The sequence below is a fragment of the Cornus florida genome, unplaced genomic scaffold (genome assembly GCF_030987335.1).
Source record: "Cornus florida cultivar Cherokee Brave unplaced genomic scaffold, ASM3098733v1 CherokeeBrave_3.0.0_Hap2_Chr04, whole genome shotgun sequence".
NCBI classification, from domain to species: Eukaryota; Viridiplantae; Streptophyta; class Magnoliopsida; order Cornales; family Cornaceae; genus Cornus; species Cornus florida.
Genome location: NW_026775574.1, coordinates 38,535,241 through 38,557,009, shown reverse-complemented (window position 1 = coordinate 38,557,009; position 21,769 = coordinate 38,535,241). Strand labels below are relative to the sequence as shown.

General features: G+C 39.8%; 1 protein-coding gene across 1 annotated transcript; it reads left to right on the top strand.

Moving 5' to 3' along the window:
* Positions 1–565: 565 nt before the first annotated feature.
* On the top strand, positions 566–21,478 carry LOC132303166 (uncharacterized). The gene is made up of 6 exons (XM_059800315.1): positions 566–1,110; positions 1,218–1,293; positions 2,462–2,592; positions 2,773–2,843; positions 11,348–11,429; positions 21,106–21,478. Exons 1-6 carry the CDS (start codon positions 748–750, stop codon positions 21,124–21,126), a joined length of 744 nt encoding a protein of 247 aa, XP_059656298.1. The 5' UTR covers positions 566–747; the 3' UTR covers positions 21,127–21,478.
* The last annotated feature ends 291 nt before the right edge of the window (positions 21,479–21,769 follow it).

Here is a 21,769-nt window from a genome sequence, read left to right as displayed (position 1 = left end):
ATTATTTTCCTTCTGAAATATAGTTGTCGATATAAAAATTATTTTCCTTCTGAAATATAGTTGTTGGAATTTGGGTTTTGCTGGTGAAGACTTGGGCTATGTCATGATTTGAATGTGTTGACTCTGTTGAGCCCCTTGATTTTTTTTTTTAGTAGTAGTACTTGCCGCAAAAAGTTATAGCGAATGCACTAACCTAATAGTATATATATATATATATATATATATATATATATATATATATATATATATATATTTCTTTCATTGAGGAAAAGCTTGCCGATACACTTTGTTCATTTGGAGATTCGAACTCTTCGTGACAGAAGAGGAAGAGATATAAACCTTCTTTTGACCAAAAAAAAAAAAAAAAAAAAAAAAATTACTTCATATATATATTTTTATTAGGTTATGGAGGCAAGGCAACTGGTTTTGTTCATTTGAAGATTCGAAGTCTTCAGAATAGAAGAGGAAGAGATATCAACCTTCTTTTGACAAAAAAAAAAAAAAAATACTTCATATATATATTTTTATTAGTCTATGGAGGCAAGGCAACTGCTCTTTGACCCATTCATCGGTCAATCCAAGTCTATAACAATTTGTTTGTATTTTCAAAAAGAAGAAAAAGAAAAAGAAAAAGAAAAAGAAAAAGAAAAAATCAAAATTCAACTCACCAACACAGCAACACTAACACCACCAGTGAACCCTATAACAAAACCCAGTTCGCATTCAGAACAAAACCTCCCAATCTACATGACGACTTCTCTCCTTTCGAAATCGTTTCTGAAACTAGCCAGTTGGAGGAGGAGGAGTTATTCAGGCTTTGTTGTTGGCTGTCCAATAACAATTCCAATCATAATATTAAGGGGAAGACTAACACCCACCAGTACCAGTAGTAATCTACTAAGGTTGTCCATTACCAAAACTTGGAGCTACAGAACAATAGCAACTAATAATAGCGAAGATGGGATGAAATACTTGATTTCGTCGGACGAGGAGTTGTTCAAGCAGTGCGAGATGGATACTTTCAAGTCGTCTGGTCCCGGCGGTCAGCACCGCAACAAACGAGAGTCTGCCGTCCGTCTCAAGCACCTCCCAACTGGCATTGTTGCACAAGTATGTATGTACCTAATACAATTCCTTAATCACTATTTATTTATTTGTTTCTTTTCTCTTCTCATTATTAATTTTCATTTTCTTTTTTGTGATCGAATTTTTTTTAGGCTGTAGAGGATAGATCGCAGCACAAGAATCGTGCATCTGCACTAGCCCGGTTGCGAACCCTATTAGCTCTTAAAGGTGTGCATTTTTTTTTTTTAATTTTTAATAGGTTGAAGTTTCAGAATGAAATTCAAATTTTGTTGTTTGGATACTAAAATATTCATGACAAGATTTAAAATCCCCTGTTTGGATCAAATTATATAAGGGTGATTTTGAAAATTAATCCATTACTCATCATTTATCAAAATCATCCCGGGTAAAGTCCAATCATTCAAATTTTGTTGTTTGGATACTAAAATATTCATGACAAGATTTAAAATCCCCTGTTTGGATCAAATTATATAAGGATGGTTTTGAAAATTAATTATGACTCATCATTTATCAAAATCATCCTGGGTAAAGTCCAATCACTAAAAATCTAAAACTAACTTAATGTAGGCCATATTATTTCAGTTTATTTATATTCGAAGTGTTTATATGGATTCAAACAAAATCATCCAAAATGCTACCATGGGATTTTACTGTGAACTTTAACAACAAATTTTATGCCTCGTTTCATTTACTAGTACTGACAAAATACTGCAGTTCACAAATTTATATAAACAGAAAAAGCTCAGTAACTAACAAGTACAAAGCAGAAACACAATGTAAGATATCACCATGTCTCCCGTCTTCCTTTCTCCAAACAACACAAGTACAACATCATAAAATCCACAACCTAAATTAAAGAACATTGTGATAAGACAAGTGTTTGATTTAAGCATAATGAAGCATAAGAAAAGATACAAGTAATAGTACAAGGAAATTAGGGGCAAAAACAATAGTACAAGGAACACTTCTCATCATGTAATGAGAAACCTTTCTACTATAAACTTTCCTCAATAGGAATAACTTTCAACGAATTGAACATTGCTGCTTGTTAGCTTTCACACAACCCTAAGGACTTCATCTCTAGTCTATGCACATTGAAAGCCAGCTCATCTATCTCCAAATCGATGGTTTTGATTGTTCGTTTTTCTTACTATCTAAATATTTTTTTTCTGACTTGCTCATGGTAAATGATGGTCACCATCCTATGTTATTTAAGTTTTGCTGGTTCTCTTTTTCTAACTACTCAAAGGCAGTAATCAAATTATGTATAAATTCTCTTGTAGCATTTGTCATATCTCTTTCTTTTCTGTTCGATTATATCTTAATAAAATTGGATACCTCTACTGATAGGTAACATATTATTCTTTTGAGCTAGTCAGGAATACAGTAGATCTTGATGCATATTCACCTCCTCAAGTGCTTCTTCAGATTCTTCCGGCGAAGTCAACCATCCGAGGTTCAGATCGTGGTCCACAGATTGGGCCCAATAATCCAAAATTTGCTTTGGTCTGCCCTATCCATCCTCTTCTTCTTATTCTTCTTCTTTTACTAGAAAAGTATGAAAGAATTGATATTTATTTTATTTCGTTCAACTAAACTGAAGATCAGGATAGTATATTTAATTACTTCTTCTTCTTCTTTTTTTTTTTATGAATATTTTTATTTATAAATGTCATATAATCACAGGGAATGCAAGCTCTGCTAGATCTAATTTTTGCAGTTGAGGGTTCTGTATCTGATGCAGCAAAAAAACTGGGGTACGTGATATTAAGTCCTAAAGTCTATATTGGTTTTCCTACTTGGCTCCATCAAATGTGTTAGGCTCTCTTCCTCAAACATTTTACGAGTTCCATTTGGTTCATTTGGTTATTAGGACATCATAGGCATTTGAATATGTCTTCTCGGAAAGAGAAGTATAAATGTCTATAATTGGCTTTTCATTCCAGCTTCTATATTAGATGCACTGAATTGTAACGGAGCAAAAATTATTTTCATGCATTCATATACATAAACTATTTTCTGAGTGGCTGCATTCAAATAATTATGAAATGAAAATAAAATTCTCACACTCGTATGTAAAAGCTTCATTAGTCATATATATATATATATATATATATATATATATATATTTATTTAAGATTTATAAACTTAAAAATCTTAGATGAAAAAAAAAAGAAAGATATATAATAGGAGACATGGCTTGTAATAAAATAGAATTTAAAATGAGAAATTATGTGGCTGATTGAAGCAAACAGAAAAAACAGAAAGTCTTCTAACAGTAGTAAAGAAGACTAGAAATACTCCAATCAGGAGCCTAGATTTCTAAAGGGAAATCTGGAAACCCTGTGGAATACTTTCTAAACTGGTATCTCAAAATTATAGTGATGTAAAACATGGTTACAGCAGATAAGAGGGCTGTCTTTTTTATAAGACAACTATTAATGACACTTATTTTTTCCTAGACTGGCTTTTAGACTACCCAAAGAGCATTAAAGACAACTAATATTCCCATCACATTTTCAAACTTCCCATACCATGATTACTATTTAATAGTATTTGACTAAACACTTTTCAGGACACTATTAACTGCTTCAATCCTGACTAGAGACACTATTAATTATTTGCATCAGACCCTCCTCCTTGGAGAAAACTCGCCCTCGAGTTTGAAGCAATTTACCATGATCTATTAGAAACCAGAATAAAACCTTCCATCCTTTTCCTTACTAGAACAAAGCACAATAATCTTCTTTCACCAGCAAAGAACATCTTTCATGAACTTCCTGAGCTCTTTCTTTAAATTTAGAAGATTTCCGAAGCTTGCTTGAATACATATCATGAAACAAAACCTGAATTAGTCTGATTTTGGATTGACTACAACTCCATGTTATACGCCGCAGCAAGAAATCATCCCAAATTGAGTCATGAATATGGAATTCATGATTTTCCAACTTCATGAACAAAGCTTCATTTCCCAAATTATTAAAGCAACCTAAATCTGATGTAATGCTTGCTGAACCACGTACTGTTGGAACTTGGAAGATCAGTGTTTTTATCTTCAGATTGCCCACCTTGAGAAGCAAAGTCTGATTCATATTCATTATTTTTACTCTCAAATCCATGATACGCAGGTTGAATGGTGAAAACTTCTTCAATTTTACACAAGTTGCTGGTTGGTTCCTTAGATTTATCCTCTTCCGCCTTCAAAATCCTCTTTATTGTTGTCAAATTCTGAAAGATGGGAAGTTGAATGCACCCCCAAGTTCTGATCTTATTCATCTACACCTTCGAAAGATTCATCAAAAGTTGAATTTTCCTCCAGTCTCTCACATTCTTCATCATCCCATCCAGCAAATTCATCCCAAGCTGATTTGGCATTGTAAAAAATCAGCATGATTCCCCATGGCTTCTTCAATGATGAGTTGTTTTGCATTGATTACGTGATTATCTAAAATTATTAGACACTCAAACATATTTGCATCTCAAACCCTCGTGTCTTTAATACCACAAATCAGACTCCTTGGTATTGTTCACAATTGCTGTCCAAGTGTTTTTTGACTGCTTAACTGAAGTGGCAGCACCCGATTTTGCCCTTCTAACACTGCTGATTTCTTTCTCTAGTAGGCTGTTCAGTCCAATTTTTACTTTTGAAGTGCTTATGTTGTTGAATTCTTTCTCAAATAGGCTGTTCTGTCCATTATTCGCATTCATATGCATCCATTTGCTGATCCCTTTCTCTCCTATTGTCCAGATTCAGCGGAGAAATGATTCCATATTATTCTAATGGAGTGCTCAGCTGAGAAATTTGATGTTGCTGATCTTTTTGCAGATTTTGAGAGTCTTCTTTTGTGGCTATCTTGCTTCCTTGCCTAGTCACATATCCGCAATAATCACATTATCTTACAGCAGGGCTTTGATCCCACTTGAAGCAAACAGAAAAAAACAGAAGTCTTCTAACAGTAGTAAAGAAGACTAGAAATACTCCAATCACCGTTGGAGCCTAGATTTCTAAAGGGAAATCTGGGAATCCATGTGGAATACTTTATAAACTGATATCTCAAAATTATATTGATTTAAAGGCAGACGTCTCGGCGAATGGACGGAGAATCCTCCTCTCTGTTTCCGTCGGAAAGGTGATACCTGAATATGTTTTTTTTGAGGACCCATGTGTGGCCTTCAGGGTTAATCTGATAGAGGAAATCATACCTCGTATCCTTCCGAAATCCTACTACGGTCTTGGAGAAAGCCCTCATATCCTGGCTGTTGCAACAGCAGGTAGTCGCTGGAAACCACAGAACCACCAAGGCGTTGAAGGAAAGAGACGACTGCCTTCTCACGCGCCAGAAGCGCCTAGACGAGATAGATCCAAGACTCGTGTCAATCAATCCCTCAGTCATCGCCTTTTGTTCCCTCATAAAATTTGCGCTAACGGATACCAACCACGTGGCCATAATCGTGTCATTGAAGATGATCTTTATGTTGCGGATTCAGCTGGGCCAAAACGTGGATCTACAAAGGTCTATGGGACAACAAGTGGGCCGCTAGTTAATCATGGCCCACAGAAGGTTAAGAGGGCTGTTCATCGGGGGCCTGTTTCCTTTCAAAACAAGCCCAGCCCATATTCTTTAAGCAATTTGAAGAGAAAGGTTTTACGGGGGCCAATAATAAAATCTTAGTTTCTCTTATTAACTCCAAGCCCAGCCCACTTACCTCCACTGAAATAAGCTATTCACAGAGTCGTCGTTCTAATGAAACCTCTGCAACTTTCTGGAATTCACCAGAGAAGAAGAGATGGAGGGATTTATCTGTCGCCGCGGCTGGTGGAGATCTTGCGAGGAAGGGATCGCGTCACTCTCATTGTTGTGCGGGTATCTCGTCTTCATCCCTCTCTGATTCTACACAGACGAAGGGCGAATTCTCAGATCTTCATCTCGGGACTTTCACAGTGGTGTTAGATGGTGCCGAAAAGAAAAGCAGAAGTGGACTTCTTCTCTAGCTCCAGGTATGCCTTTAGCTTCACATTCTCAGAGCTTTAATATTCCATCCTCTTCTTCTACCCCTTCTAGTGAGGTGTTGAGGAGTGTTGGCGTTGTGACTGAAGTGGGAAAGAGGTGTGGGCTATCGGTAATGGACAGTGGATATGGCCTTATGCATGGGCTGAATACAGAAGGAAAAGAAGATAGTGTTTCTGGTGTTTCTAGGCAGCTGGAAATCACTGATTGTGCAGTCAAGAAATTTTATGAAGGGGTTACAGTCTGTGTGGGCAGAGATTTACACTTTCAGTTATCCAATGATGAGGTTGTAGCTCTGTTCAATGAGCTTCGAGTAAATGCAGCTTTGAAAGGCCTTAACTGCATGCCTTCTGCAGTGGTTGAGGGGAATGATTTTGCTACAGATTCTGATTCTTTTTATGAGAATGACAGAGAATTTACAGAGGAGGTGGTTGATGATTTTGGACTTCTCCAACAGGTTAGTTCCAAAGAGCTAGCACCCTGGATGGAGAATGGTTCTGAAATTTTAAAGGAGGAACCACTGGCCATGGTGCGACCTAATGAAGAGGTTGCTGATTTGGGAAAAGATTGGGTTGTTGACAATATTAGAGTCACTAGTGAGCTGTTGGGAGTCTCTTTAGAAGGTAATGAAGATCAGACATTGTCTATCCTTTAAGCGATTGTGGAAGGGAGAGAGGTCGCAGTGACCAATGAAGTTATGAACACGAGGCCTTTATCGTCTTGCAAAGGGGTAAGGGAGATAAAGAGTCTTATTTCTGAAGTCAACTATGAAGGGATAAGAGGAGTGGTGAAGGAAAGGGGAAGGACCAGGAGTAGGAGTCTTATGAAAGGTGGAGGGGAGATAATTTTATCAAGTTCTTAATGAAGCTACGAATTATTACATGGAATGTTCGAGGTCTCAACGATCCGAATAAGAGAAGGGTGGTGAAGGTAGCTTTAAGGAAGTGGGGTGCCCAAGTTGTTTGTTTACAAGAAACCAAGTTGGCATCCATTTCTGACAGGGTGGTTAGGAGTTTGTGAGGAGGTAGGTTTGTGGAATGGGAGGCTTTGAATGCCATAGGTACTTCGGGTGGGATCTTAATCATGTGGGACAACAGATGGTTATCTAGAATGGATGTGTGGATGGGGAGATTTTCTGTGTCTTGTCTGTTTAATTCGGAAGAGGACAATTTCAGATGGGTTTTTACTGGAGTCTATGGACCAGTTATTGATGATAAGCGACCTATCTTTTGGGAGGAGCTTAGTCATGTTTAAGGATTGTGGTCTCTCCCTTGGTGCTTGGGAGGAGATTTCAACTCTGTCAGGTCCCCGTTAGAGAGGTCTACAGGGGGAGGGTCACTAGAAATGGATCAATTTTTTGATTTTATTGATGAGCATCTTCTAGTTGATTTACCAATGGAAGGTGCAGTGTATACTTGGTCGAATGGTAGGGATCCAATTACTCTTTCAAGACTGGATAGATTTCTAATTTTTGGGGCGTGGGAAGAGAAATTCTCGGATGTCATTCAGGCGATGTTAGCAAGGGTTATCTCTGATCATGTTCCTTTGGTCTTGGATTGTGGGGGCTTGTGTATTCGAAGAACCCCGTTTAGATTTGAGAATATGTGGTTACGTGCAGAGGATTTCCAAGAGCAAGTCAGATCTTGGTGGGAGGGAGTCATTGTTTCAGGATCGCCCAGTTTCATAACAACAAAGAAGTTAAGAGCTCTCAAATTCGCTCTTAAGCAGTGGAACAAGGATTGTTTCGGGAATCTGGAATGGAGGAAGAACATAGTCCTTGCTGATTTTTCCGAGATTGACCGTCTTGAGGAGGTGGGTGGGGATGTGGAGTCTCTATGTTCTAGGAGAGTCTCTTGTCAGGCGGTTCTTACTGAGATTGCTTGTATGGAGGAGATCTTGTGGAAACAAAAATCTTGAGCTCTTTGGCTAAAAGAAGGGGATAGGAACACAAAATTCTTCCACAGATTAGCTAACGCTCATAGGAGGAGTAATCATATTGGAAGAATTCGGGTGGAAGGTGTGGAGTTGTGGAGAGAGGAAGAGGTGCGTAACGGGATTGCTTCTTTTTATCAAAAGCTTTACACTGAGCCTTTAGCTTGGAGACCTAAACTTGATGGTCTCTATTTTGAGGCTTTATCTGAACTAGATAGAGATAGGATTGAGAATCCTTTTACTGAAGAAGAAGTTCTGAAGGCTTTATCAAGTTGTAATGGGGATAAAGCTCCGGGGCCTGATGGTTTTACTATGCGTTTTTTGTTGGAAAGCTAGGAGATAGTAAAACATGAGGTAATGGGTACTTCTCAGGAATTTCATTCTTCTGGCGTCTTTGAGAAGTCGCTTAATGCTTCATTTATTACCCTTATCCCCAAGAAGGGAGGCGCTTCTGACATTAAGGATTTTTGTCCAATTAGTTTGGTGGGTTGTATTTACAAACTTATTGCTAAGGTGCTTGCTCTAAGGATGAGGGAAGTAATGGATGGAATTATTTCAGACTCCCAGAACGCCTTTGTTGGAGGACGACAAATTCTTGATTCAGTTCTTATTGCTGGCGAATGTGTGGATTCCAGATTGCGAAGCGGTATTCCTGGAGTTTTATGCAAACTTGATATTGAGAAAGCATACGATCATGTGAATTGGAATTTCCTACTCTATTTGTTACAAAGAATGGGTTTTGGAAGCAAATGGAGGAAGTGGATCGAGACTTGTCTTTCATCTGTCAAGTTTTATATTCTTGTGAATGGCTTTCCTGCTGGTTTCTTTGGTTGCACCCGGGGCATAAGACAATGCGATCCTTTGTTATCTTTCCTCTTTCTTGTTGTTATGGAGGGATTAAGCAGACTTATGCGCAGGGCAGAGGACCTTGGCTTTATTAAGGGTTTCAGAGTGGGTAGAGACTTAGCCCATCAGATGGAGATTTCTCATTTACTTTTTGCTAACGATACCTTGGTTTTCTGTGATGCTAATGTGTCTCAACTTCGTTATTTGAGATGCATCCTAACTTGTTTTCAGGCGGTCTCCGGGCTAAAGGTCAATGTGGCTAAGAGTGTGCTTGTCCTAGTAGGGAATGTTCATAACATCTCCTCCTTAGCTGCAGTTCTTGGATGTAGGGTGGGTTCTTTTCCTATTCCTTATTTGGGGTTGTCCTTAGGGGTCTCTTCAAGGATAGTGGGGAGTTGGGATTCAGTGATTGACAGGTATGCGAAGAGATTAGAAGGATGGAAAAAGCAATATTTGTCCAAGGGGGGTAAAGTTACTTTTATTAAGAGTACGTTATCGAGTCTTCCCACTTATTTTCTTTCTATGTTCCAAATCCCTTGTTCTATTGCGGATAGGATTGAAAAAATTCAAAGGGATTTCCTATGGGGAGGAAGGGGAGATGAGTTCAAGTATCACTTTGTCAGATGGGAACAAGTTTGCAAGCCTGTGAAATTGGGTGGACTTGGCATAAGATGAATAGTTCCTTTCAATCAAGCCCTCCTAGGTAAATGGTTATGGAGATATGGAAGAGAAAGACACCATCCTTGGCGGAGGTTAGTTTCCTGTCGTTTTGGGGAAGAAGATGGAGGCTGGTCTACACGTCCGGTTACTCTTGTGGGAGGAGTAGGGATGTGGAAGTCTATTCGGAAGGGTTGGGACGCCTTTTCTGCTCATATCAGATTCAAAGTTCGTGATGGACGTCGCGTTCGGTTTTGGGAAGATCTCTGGTGTGGTGATCAACCACTATCTCATTCATTTCCTAGATTATTTAGTATTTTAGTTGATAAACACGCCTTTGTAGCTGATTGTTATCGTCTTGATAGCAGTGGGATTACGTGGGAATGTGGGATGTGCACTTTTGGCGCTCTTTTTAGGATTGGGAGATAGATGAGGTATGTGTTTTTTTGGATCTTTTGTATCGGCAGGAGGGTGCTGGCAGAGGAAATGATGATCTGATTTGGGTTCCTTCTTCCCAAGGTCGTTTCGAAGTAAGATCCCTGTTCTTATGTCTCTCATTTTATTAATTATGTTTTCCCGTGGAAAACTATTTGGCGATCCATGGCTCCAACTAGGGTGACTTTCTTTGTTTGGACCGCTATTTGGGGAAAGATTTTGACAATTGATAATTTAAGGAAATGCAAGAAAGATGGGGAGTTTGTTGACCACCTCCTTATGCATTGCCCTGTGGCGAATGACTGTTGGAATCTTATTTTTGGGTTGTTTGGCATGTGTTGGGTAATACCACAATCTACTTAGGAATTGATTCATGTATGGAGAGGTTGTCGCATGAGAAGGGATGTACGCGATTTCTAGAGAGTTATCCCACATTGTGTCTGGTGGTGTATTTGGAAGGAGAGAAATAGTAGAATGTTTGAAGATAAAGAGTCGTCTACGGCAATGGTGAAAAATCACATTCTTTGTTCTCTATTCAATTATGTGAAGAGGAGTTTTTGCTCTTCTTCTGATGATTTAATTATTTTTTTGGATTCTTTGGGCCCTTAGTCCCGGTTCCATTTTTTTAAAAGGGACGCGTTCCCCTTTTGAACGCTTTTTTATGTTATTATTACTTATCAAAATATATATATATATAGATTTAAAACTTGGTTACAGCAAATAAGAGGGCTGTCGTTTTTTAAGACAACTATTAATGACACTTACTTTTTCCGAGGCTGGCTTTTAGACTTCCCAAAGAGCATTAAAGACAACTCCAACTGTTCCCATGACCTTTTCAAACTCCCCATACCATAATTACTATTTACCAGTGACTGTCTCAATCCTGACTATAGACACTATTAATTATTTGCATCACTGATCCATCCATGTGGGATAAAGTCAAGAATGATTATGATGATGGTTTAGGATTTTTAAACTACCATGTATTAAGAGGGAATGAACTTTACCCAAAAGTCAATGAATATGGTAAACAATGAAGGTATATGATTTGTTCCAACTCTAGTTGACGAATCATGGATGTCTTTGTAATCAATTAAATTTGGGGAGCGCTCCTCTTTTAGCTCTTTTAATGAAATTTTGCTTTAAAAAAAAAGAAAAAAAGAAAAGAGAAGAAAAGAAACGCACTTATGCTATTGCTGAACTTGTTGAAGAGTTGAATATGGCTGAAATTTATTTTTCTTGAACTAAGGTTGGATTGGCCATCATAGGAAGAGTTGGGCCAAATATTATTATTTGTTTGATGGAGTTTAGTGGCTTAGTTGATGATCATATTCTTGATGTCTGAGACATTCTCCTTCTAATTGCATATAGAAATTTTGCAGTCTAAGCACAGGGGCAATGTCACGACTAATACTGTCGGATGATTCTCTTCGAATGGCTGTCAACCAGCTCAGGATATCTAAGGTAGAGCAACTCTAAAATCATTTTTGTTCTCGACTAGTATATAGTAGTTGCTATTTACGCATCGGGTTAGATATGCTCACAGGCAATAATTTATGATTTGAATTTTTTTTTTTCTTAATGGGAAGTTTGTTATTTGTGCAAAGATTGTTGTCTACATTTACCTTCATTTCCCTTGATGCGACTTAAGGAGCATGTTTTATTGGTTTATTGATGTTACTTGTTGAGGTAATTGGAAAGCAGGTAGTTCCAACTGGGGTAAAAAAGGAATTAAGCACCCTATTCTCCAATTTGAAGATCCCATGAACAACATAAACTTGTAGAATATTTGTTCCTCAGAGTACAGAGTAATCTTTTTGAACAGATGATGTTGAATAGTAATTAACAAATATGATATGATAGTCTCCAGTCACGAAAATGTGTATACTTCTCTTTACTCTTTTAGAACAGATGATGCGAATATCAATTAACAAATATGATACGATAGTCTCTTCAATCACAAAAATGTGTATACTTCTCGTCTCTTTAATGCCTTCACACCCTTGGGAAAGCTACATTGAAAACGGTTTTTGAGGTCATTATAGGTGCTTTAAACAGCTGCAAGTGTTCTTCCCTCCCAAATAACCCCTGGAGGTGAATCAGAGCTGGAAGGGCAGCCCTCGCTCAACGGGGTATATTGGAGGATCCAGATTGTGTGCCAGGGAAGGGGAGGGGTACAACGAGTATCAATACATGTACCTTATAGCTCTAATACCCTAAGAGTGTTTCGAATTATATGGTCGTCAACAGTTATGGGCTATTGCTTGGTACAATGAGTAGAAGGACAATCACTTTCACAAATAATTTTTTAAGGATTCGGTCTGTACGTAATTCTGATCTCATGAACATGAGTTTTATTTATGTCGAATGCAATATAGATAGCTACCGGGGATAAATGATAACTTTGTCAACTTAAAGTTATTCTACTAGTTTAAAGGTTTTGTGATGTTATCACCAAACCTAATATACAGGAGGACTTGTTTTAAACAAACTTCTAAAAATCTCATTCACCAAACATTTTTTTGTTTCTTTTGAAGTCCTTTCATTGAAGTTCTTCATGCAAATTCCTCCAACATTAAACCCAAACAATGTGCAGCACATAGTGACTAATACAAGTGTGGATGCTTTGCTTCTAACAAGTTCCCTAATGTAAACAAAGAAAAATTGATATCAAGAGAAGCAATAATCCTTTGTCCATAATTGAAAATTGTAAAGATAAGTCACTAAGAATGTCCATGAAAGATCCTTTTTAGTTGAACCTTCAGTCCATGTTGTAGTGATCTGATGAGTAGTGAACATAAAAAACCCAAGCAGAATAGAAAAAAGAGGAGGAAATTGAAATTAAAAAACATAGGAGAAAAATAAACAATGGAAATTACAGAAAATGCGTAAAAGGTACAGAAAAGTAGTAGATGGATTTAATGGTTGTATTGAACTATCTGATTTGATTATGCAGCAATAGTTGTCAACATTTGAACTCACACTCATCAATACTATAATGATTAGTGTAAAAAGAATAATAAAGGCTCGCTCTAAAGCTCACAATTAAGGGAGAAAGGAGATGTGGTGCGAACGTCCACCAACAAAGGGTTTGTTCTTTGGGTGGATGAGCAGAGCACGATTCTTCATGAAATGACGCTTCAATCTTGCCTCGTTGGGAGATTCTACAGAGATGTGGGTAGTTTGGAAGGAATTGAGGAGTGGGCTTCAAAGATTTGGCAGATTTCGTGTGGGGTTAGGGTTTCTAATCTACTAGATGGGCTATTGTTGTTTCGATTTCCCTCGGAGAAGGAAGCTCAGAGGGTGCTAAGATGGGGGAAAAAATCTTGGGTGATGCACAACTGTTAATTGATATGTGGTGTTATAGAGTTGGGTGTTTGGGGATAAGGAAAAGGACGAGGCAGATAGGGGTAACGCTGTTTGGCCTTCCACTCCATCTTTGGTGCCAGAAGCTTTTTGAATCTATAGGGGAGTTATGTGGTGGGTTTAGGGAGGTCAAGGTCTCTGAGAGCGAAACAGAAAGGATAGTCATCACGGTGGATGACGACGGGGTCATCCCAGAGTTCATGATCGTTGAAAATAGGTCTTGGGCTTTTAAGATCTCAGTGACGGAGGAGATCGCTCCTTTTGTGGTGGTGAAACCCATGGTATCCCTGAATTTTGTGAAGAAAGGATGTGTGTCTTGCAATTTTGAGGTTGGTTCAGTCCGTTCGGTGAGTTTGGTTAGGTCGGAAGAAGATGGATGGTAGCAGGGTTAGGGAAGAAGTGACATGTACGTGCGGAAGGCGAGTGGGGAAGGGGTGGAATGGAGGCGCCCACGTGAAGGTGATAGGGTTTCGAAGATTACGGACAAGGTTTTGGATGGGGTTGGGCCGGTGGGACGTGGGCCGCTTAATGGGCCGCGTAATAGGCCAATTGGGCAATTTGGGCTTTATGCTCAGAAGATGCGGACTAGGGACAAGTCCAATGATGGGTATGGGCCTAATAACTTGGTCCAGCAGAAGAGAGATAGGGCTGGGGCCCTAATAAGAGCCTGTTTATTATGGTCTTGGGCTTGTGTTCGAAGGAAGAGGAGATGAGATCCAGAGTGAATGGGTTGGGCCAAGCCCAGGTGTGGAATTCTGCAATGGCCCATGGTGAAGATAATAGACACTAGTCACGATCGGAGAAAGAGAATTGGGTTAGAGCCAGTTCTTATAGTAGCTACAAGGGGAAAAGGTTTCGGCATGGGAGTTGCTGTTTGCAGATGGTTTCGGAAAATCAATTTCGGTCTCTGCAATCAATTTCTTCTGATGATGGTGATCCCACAGTCAGAGATGGTAGGTGTTGGTCACGAAAGGAGAAACAGAAATGGGTTTGCCCATAGGAAAGTCAACCTGGTATGTCTTTTTTCCCCAACTCTCAGAGCCTTCTTTCTGCTCCTTCTTCTTCTACTCCTTGTGGGGTGTTGAGGAGGGAATGAGGGAGGAGATTGACCGGAAGTCGGAGAGAACTGGGGTGTTGTCGCTTATGGTGGAAGTGGATTCGGAGGGGATTGGGTTGGATGCAGAGACAAAGGATGAGGTGGGATATTTGAGTAGTCACACACTTGATATTCTGATGAGTTCTTCAAAACTGTTGAAGGGAGAATGCATCAGTGATGGCAGCGTCGGGTGGGAGAATGCATCAGGAGGCACCGTCAGTACTGGTGAAGGAATTGAGGATGTATAAAGGGTTAAAGGGATTGAACCGTTTGCTGGATTTTGGCTCAGAAACAGTAAGGGATGACTCTGAAGGGGATTTTGGTTCACCTTCGGCTTTCAATGGGATTGAGGTTTTGGCTGATGACGGTCGTGACAGATTGGGGGGAGGGGGCAATGATATAAGTGTTATGGTGATGGTTCTATGGGAGGATACTACTAGCTTGGAGATGCAACCGTTATGTGTTTTATGATCGGACGGGGGGAGGGATTTCTCTGCATTAGGTTGTGATGACAGCTATGTTACACGGACTCGGATGCGGGTGTCGGTCACTGGTACGTATCTAGAGGTCGGATCCATTTATCTATCAAATTATAGGACACGGAATATAAGTGTCCAAAATTCGGACACGGGTACTTGGACACTTCATATATGCTGTACAAAGGAGCTGGAAAGGCTCGAAAGTTAGTCCAAAATAATAGAGGCCCAACAATAATTCAAACACTGAAATAGCCTAGCCCAATGAATTTGTATGTGTGAAATGGATGTGGGTTGCAGTCGTAACCCACAGCTGTAATATATGTAATAATATAATATTATAATGATGGTACATGCAAGCCTCCTCCAGTTGTAAAGCCACTGGCATCTTAGTGGACTTGTTAGACTTGATTGTTAATGGGTGATAAAAGAGAATGGGCCCCCCCAAACCACTTTCTTGGAAGTAGTAATATAATATTATACTGTAATTATTGTTGTAATATAGTACTATATAATAGTATAATGACTGATACCCAAACCTGTAATATACCTATAATAATATAATATTACAATGATGATCCTAGCCTAAAAAACAGTGAGCACGGGAGTATTAAAAAATGTATATACATATATATTATATGAATAAAAAATTAAGGCACAAATTTCCCTATCTTCCACAGATCCATCTTCAACCTTTGTAAACTTCAAACCAGAGATAACCAGGACTTTAATCCAGAGAACAGGGAGCTTCGCAGAGTGTCCGATTCAAAAATAAAGTGTCCGACACGAGTCCCGTGTCCGTGTCCGTGTTCGTGTTGTGTTGTGTCGACACGGACACTCTCGCCAATTATGGAGAGTCCGGGTAACACAGGATGATAGAGGGGTGGAGTGGGTGAAGGATAACATTGATACTGTGAGTAGTATGTTGGGACTTTCTTTTCAGCCAGATGAGGAGCAGGCTCGTTTGGTGATGCATTCAAATGTGGCGGGAAAGAATGTGGAGGATGTTGGGAGTTTGAACAGAACATAATAGTTAGAAAGAAGAAGAGGTTATCCCCGTGGAGAGGGGGAAGGGAGATCCGAGGCTTGATTTCTGACATTAATTATGAGGGGAAGAATGAGACGGGGCGGGAGGGGAGCAGTGAGAGTGGAAGAGGGAGAAGGAGAGAGGAGGGGTCATCTATTGATTTTTAATGACGCGCCACATTATTTCGTGGAATGCCCGACGGCTTAATGATTCGGACAAAAGAAAGGTGGTTAGATTGGCAGTGAGGAAGTGGGGTGTTCATGTGGTATGTTTACAGGAGACGAAGATGGCATCCATTTCAGAGAGGGTGGTTAGGAGTTTGTGGGGTGAGAGGTTTATTAAATGGGAGGCGTTGGATGATGTGGGGACATCTTGGGGGTATTTTGGTGATGTGGGATAAAAGGTGGGTGTCAAAAGCGGATGTGTGGCGAGGGAGATTCTCCATTTCTTGCAGTTTTACTATGGAAGAGGATGGGTTCCGTTGGGTGTTCTCGGGGGTTTATGGTCCAGTGGATGATGGGGAGAGGCATCTTCTCTGGGAGGAGTTGGGATTTGTTAAGGCACAGTGGTGTCTTCCATGGTGTGTGGGGCGTGATTTTAATGTGGTCAAATCCCCTTTGGAGAGATTGACAGGAGGAAGATGGACTCAGACAATGGTACAGTTTTCATAATTCATTGATGGGCATCATCTTCATGATTTGCCTTTGAAGGGTGCTTCTTTCACATGGATTAATGGCAAAGAGTCTCCTACCCTTTCACGTCTGGATAGACTTCTCATTTAAAGAGATTGGGAGAAGTTTCCGGATGCGACTCAGGCAGCCTTGGCTAGATCGACATCGGATCATATTCCCTTGGTGTTGGATTATGGTGGGTTAAGGTCTAGAATCACTCCTTTTCGTTTCGAAAACATGTGGCTTAGGGAGGATGATTTCCAAGGGTGGTGAGGTCTTGGTGGGAAGGTAGTATGGTGTCTGGGAATCCGAGCTTTGTTCTTGCTAGAAAGCTTGGGTTGATGAAGAAGGAGATGAAAAGGTGGAATAAGGAGGTTTTCAAGAATCTTTAGTGGAGGAAGAGTAGGGCTTTCGCAGAGATTGCAGAGATTGATCGCCGGGAAGGCATGGGCGGCATTGATGATGAGCCGAGAAGTAGGAGAGTGGCGTGCCAGGCTGAAATTGCTGAGATTGTTATGTCGGAGGAGATTTCGTGGAGACAGAAATCCAGAGCATTATGGCTTAAGGAGGGGGACAGGAATACTAAGTTCTTCCATAGGTTGGCTAATGCTCATAGGAGGGGCAATCACATAGGGAGACTTACAGTGGATGGGGTGGACTTGAGTAGGGAGGACGATGTTTGCAGGAGGATTGCCTAATTCTACTAGAGACTGTTTCTACGAGACCCAGGCTGGATGGACTTAATTTTGATATGATCTTTGAGGTAATCAGGGAGGGTTTGGAGATTCCGTTTTCTGAGGAGGAAGTGTTGGAGGTGCTAAGAAATTGTAATGGGGATAAAGCTCCGGGTCTGGATGGTTTCACTATGAGGTTTCTTTGGAGAGTTGGGTCGTGGTCAGGGGCGAGGTGATGAGTACTTTTCATGCTTTTCATACTCGGGGGCGATTTGAGAAATCCCTGAATGCATCATTTATAGCCCTCATTCTGAAGAAGGGTGGACCCGTTGATGTGAAGGACTTTCGATCTATTAGTTTGTTGGGATGCATTTATAAACTAATAGCCAAAGTTCTTTCTTTGAGATTGAGGGTGGTCTTGGTTGAGGTTATTTTGGAATCTCAGAATGCTTTCATTGGATGAGGTTATTTTGGATTCTATCCTTATTGCTAGGGAGTTTGTGGATGATAGGTTGAGGAGTGGGGTTCCAGCAGTTTTGTGTAAGTTGGATTTGGAGAAAGTTTATGATCATGTCAATTGGAGTTTCTTGCTATATCTGATTGGGGATATGGAGGAAATGGATTGAGTTCTGCATATCTTCAGCGAGATTCTTGGTGTTGGTGAATGGGGTTTCGACTGGTTTCTTTGGTAGCTCACGAGGTTTGCGTCAGGGAGATCCATTGTCCCCATTTCTGTTCATCATTGTGATGGAGGGGTTTAGAATTTATCAAAAAAAAAATCATTGTGATGGAGGGGCTTAGTATATTGATGGGGAGGGCTGCGGAGGTGGGCTTCATTAGGGGTTTTAGGGTGGGAAGGGATGATATGCATCAGCTGGAGATTTCCCACCATTTTTTGCGAGGCTGAGGTGTCTCACAAATGAGATATTTGAGGTCAGTGTTGATCTGAGGCAGTCTCGGGTTTGAAAGTGGATGTGGGGAAGAGCGCGTTGATTCCAGTGGGGGAGGTTCCGGAGATTGAGGAATTAGCTTCTATTCTTGGTTGTGGAGTTAGTTCTTTTCCGATTTCTTACTTGGGTTTGCCTTTGGGGGTTTCTTCGAGGATTGTAGGTGCTTGGGATCCGGTGGTGGAGAGGGTGGAGAGGAGGCTTGCGGGGTGGAAGAAGCAATATTTATTAAAAGGTGGGAGGGTAACCTTGTTGAAAAGCACTTTATCGAGCATTCCTACATATTTTTTACCCCTTTTCCAGATTCCGTCCTCGGTTGCTGCTTGTATTGAAAGACTTCAGAGGAACTTCTTATGGGGAGGTTTGGGGGATGAGTTTAAGTATCATTTCGCTTGTTGGGAGCAGGTGTGTAAGCTTGTTGAGTTCGAAGGAATTGGGATTAGGCGATTGCTGCCTTTTAACAGGGCCCTGTTAGGTAAGTGGTTGTGAAGGTTTGGTGTTGAGAGGGATAAATTGTGGAGGAGGGTTATCTTGTGTCGCTTTTTTTTTTTTTTTTTTTTTTTGTGTTGGGGGGGGGGGGGGGGGGGGGGGGGGGGGGTTTCTACTGTTCCTGGGGGTGTCGGTGTTTGGAAAGCCATTCGGGAGGGATGGAATGAGTTTTCTAAGCATATCAGATTCAGAGTTCATGATGGTATGGAGATTCGGTTTTGGGAGGATGTGTGGTGTGGAGATCGCACTTTAGTATGTTCTTTCCCTAGACTTTTTAGGATTGCGGCTAATAGGCATGCCTCGGTGGCTGACTGCTATAGCCTTGATAGCGGGAGTGTAGTTTGGGACGTGCTTTTTCAGCGATCTTTTCAAGATTGGGAGATGGATGATGTTTTTGGTTTCTTAGAGTAGTTGTTGTATAGCCAGGTGATCCATGGAGGAGGTAGGGATTCTCTTGTTTGGATTCCTTCTTCTAGGGGAATGTTTAATGTGAGATCTATTTTCGGATGCCTTTTGGACTCAGCTGGGGTGGTATTCCCTTGAAAGGCAATGTGGCGAACTAAGGCGCCATTGAAAGTGGCTTTTTTTGCTTGGACGGTTGTGTGGGGTAAAATATTGACGCTGGATAATTTGAGAAGGAGAAAGCATATTACGGTGAATTGGTGTTGCATTTGTAAGTGTAATGGCGAGTCGGTTGACATCTTCTTTTGCATTGTCCAGTGGCGGTTGAATGTTAGAATCTTATGTTAGGTCTATTTAGAGTTTACCGGGTCATGTCTAGATCTACGAGAGGTTTGATGGACACCTGGGGAGGGGGTTGGGTGGGAGCACAGGCTCGAGGGTTTTGGAGGATGGCGCCAGTGTGTCTTTGGTGGTGTCTGTGGAGGGAGCGGAATAGAAGATCCTTTGAAGGAGAAGAGTCTTCGGTCATTGTTCTGAAATCTTCTGTTATTAGCTCTCTGTTTTTTTGGGGTTCGGGTAGACTTTGTTCCTCTGCTGAGGAGACTGTTGAGTTTTTGGCTTCCCTGGGGCCTTAGGGTACCCAAGATTTTGTGATCTTGTAGGGACATGTTCCCTTTTTGAACGCTTTTAATGAATTGCTTATTTATCAAAAAAAAAAAAAAAAAAAAAAAATGTGTTCTCTTTGTATATTAGTCAGCCCTAGTATCATATATATGTATACAGTCAACATAATATTATGGAGATAATGGAGTTTGTAACTTTGTATACTCCATGATCAACGTCTACTGCAGTTCAATACCTAGAAAATTTTCAAACGGGAAGGTTCCAAAAACTTATTTGACGCATGATTTGAATGATTTTGATTAAAATCAAGTAACAAATAGAAACCTTAATTAGTAATTATGCATGCAGAACTCTAATTTGTTGGGTGCATCACTGTGTTAATTTACCTTAATACCCTTGTAGACGAAGATTACTGAAATACCCTTGAAAGCAGCATTAATTTTCTTTGACCTTGGGAGGTAATAACTAACACTAACGTTTTAAAATTTCTATTCTAAGCTAGAAATTAGAACAAAAAATTACAGACTCTAGTCTTGATTTATGGAATTTGTGACCCTAAGTCCTATTGACCTAACAGATGTAAAGACCTTGATAAAGCGGAATGACAAAACAAAATTTTGTAACTGATCCCAAGTATTTGGGAGAAAAAGCTTTGTTGAGCTCACTTCTCAATATTTTATTGGGCCTTAGTTCTTAATGAATTTATTGGCCGACCTTAAGTTTAATTTTGAATGATTTGAAGGTGGTCACTTGTTCTAGGAAGATTAGTAAGTCTTTTGTATTGCTTTCCTTGGGAGGGTAGAACAAAACTCAACTCTAAATAGTGTTCTCAAAAGCATTAATTCTACTGGAATCAGAGGCATTTCTAAATGTCATTGTGGTAATAAGGGTTTCCACGAAAGCCAAGGTCCTTTCTCTTTTAGAAGGTCCACAGGAACAAATGGATTCAAGAGTCCAAAACTTCTTAATCGACGGTGAGTTGAAGGTGGCAGTTAATTTCTAGATCTATTACATATTGGTACATTGGTTATCAAATGCATTTTTAAATTGTTGATATTTTAGTTCCCTTGGAGGCTGGGAATCAACATTCATTTTTCTTTTCTTTTGTTTCTTGGTACCATCAATATTCTTTTTATGACTTCTTGGAATAAATAAATAAATAAAGTGATGAAGGAATATTTAAATGATTTGCCACTGTCCTTTTATTCCACTGTAGTTTATACGAGAGATAATATTATAGTAAGATCTGAATCAGATATGATATAGTTTTTTTTCTTCATACTAAAATTATTTTGCCTTTTTTGTGTAAGCAAACATTTGGTTGGAAATGGGAAGTTTTACAATTGAAGCTTTTTTGAAACTGTGCAGGGTATGAAGCCTCTCAAGTAGAAAAGTATGCCTTCACAAGAGACATGGATCAGCTCAAGTGCCCCAGAGAAGAAAAGTGCTGGATGCTTTGACTAATGAACATTTCTTCTTTGCCTAGAAAAAAGTTCCAAGTATAGCATTGTTACATACCATTGTTCTAGAAATGCATTTACCATATTCAATGTTTCAACAGTATTTTGTCTGGCTAGATGACAGTGATTCCAGAAAAGTTACTATCTCTAATGCATATGCTTTACATTGTGCTTGGTATGGGATGAAGTTAATTTAAGTGAAAGACACCTTTGTTGATGATTATTCAAGATGGATGACTTGGATGTTTTTAATGAAATATTGTTCTGAACTTTTTTTTCTATATTTCAATCATTTCTTTAATTGAGGTCCAATATGGAAGATGTTAAAAGTGCTATGTTTTTAATTTTGCGACTTAAGGTTGTGTATCCATTCATATATTTTGTAATAGCTAAAGTAGTTTGTAATTGGTGTGTTGACACCTTTATTCTTTTGTTGAGAGAGAGCTGTGAGAGCTCATTGAGTCCAAGCAAGGGTGCTGTGGATAGGGGGAGTGCAGTGTGCACTTAGTGGAGCTAGGGTGAATGTAGAGGTTGTGAAAACTAGTGTTTCAACTTGTACCAAGGAGAGAGTG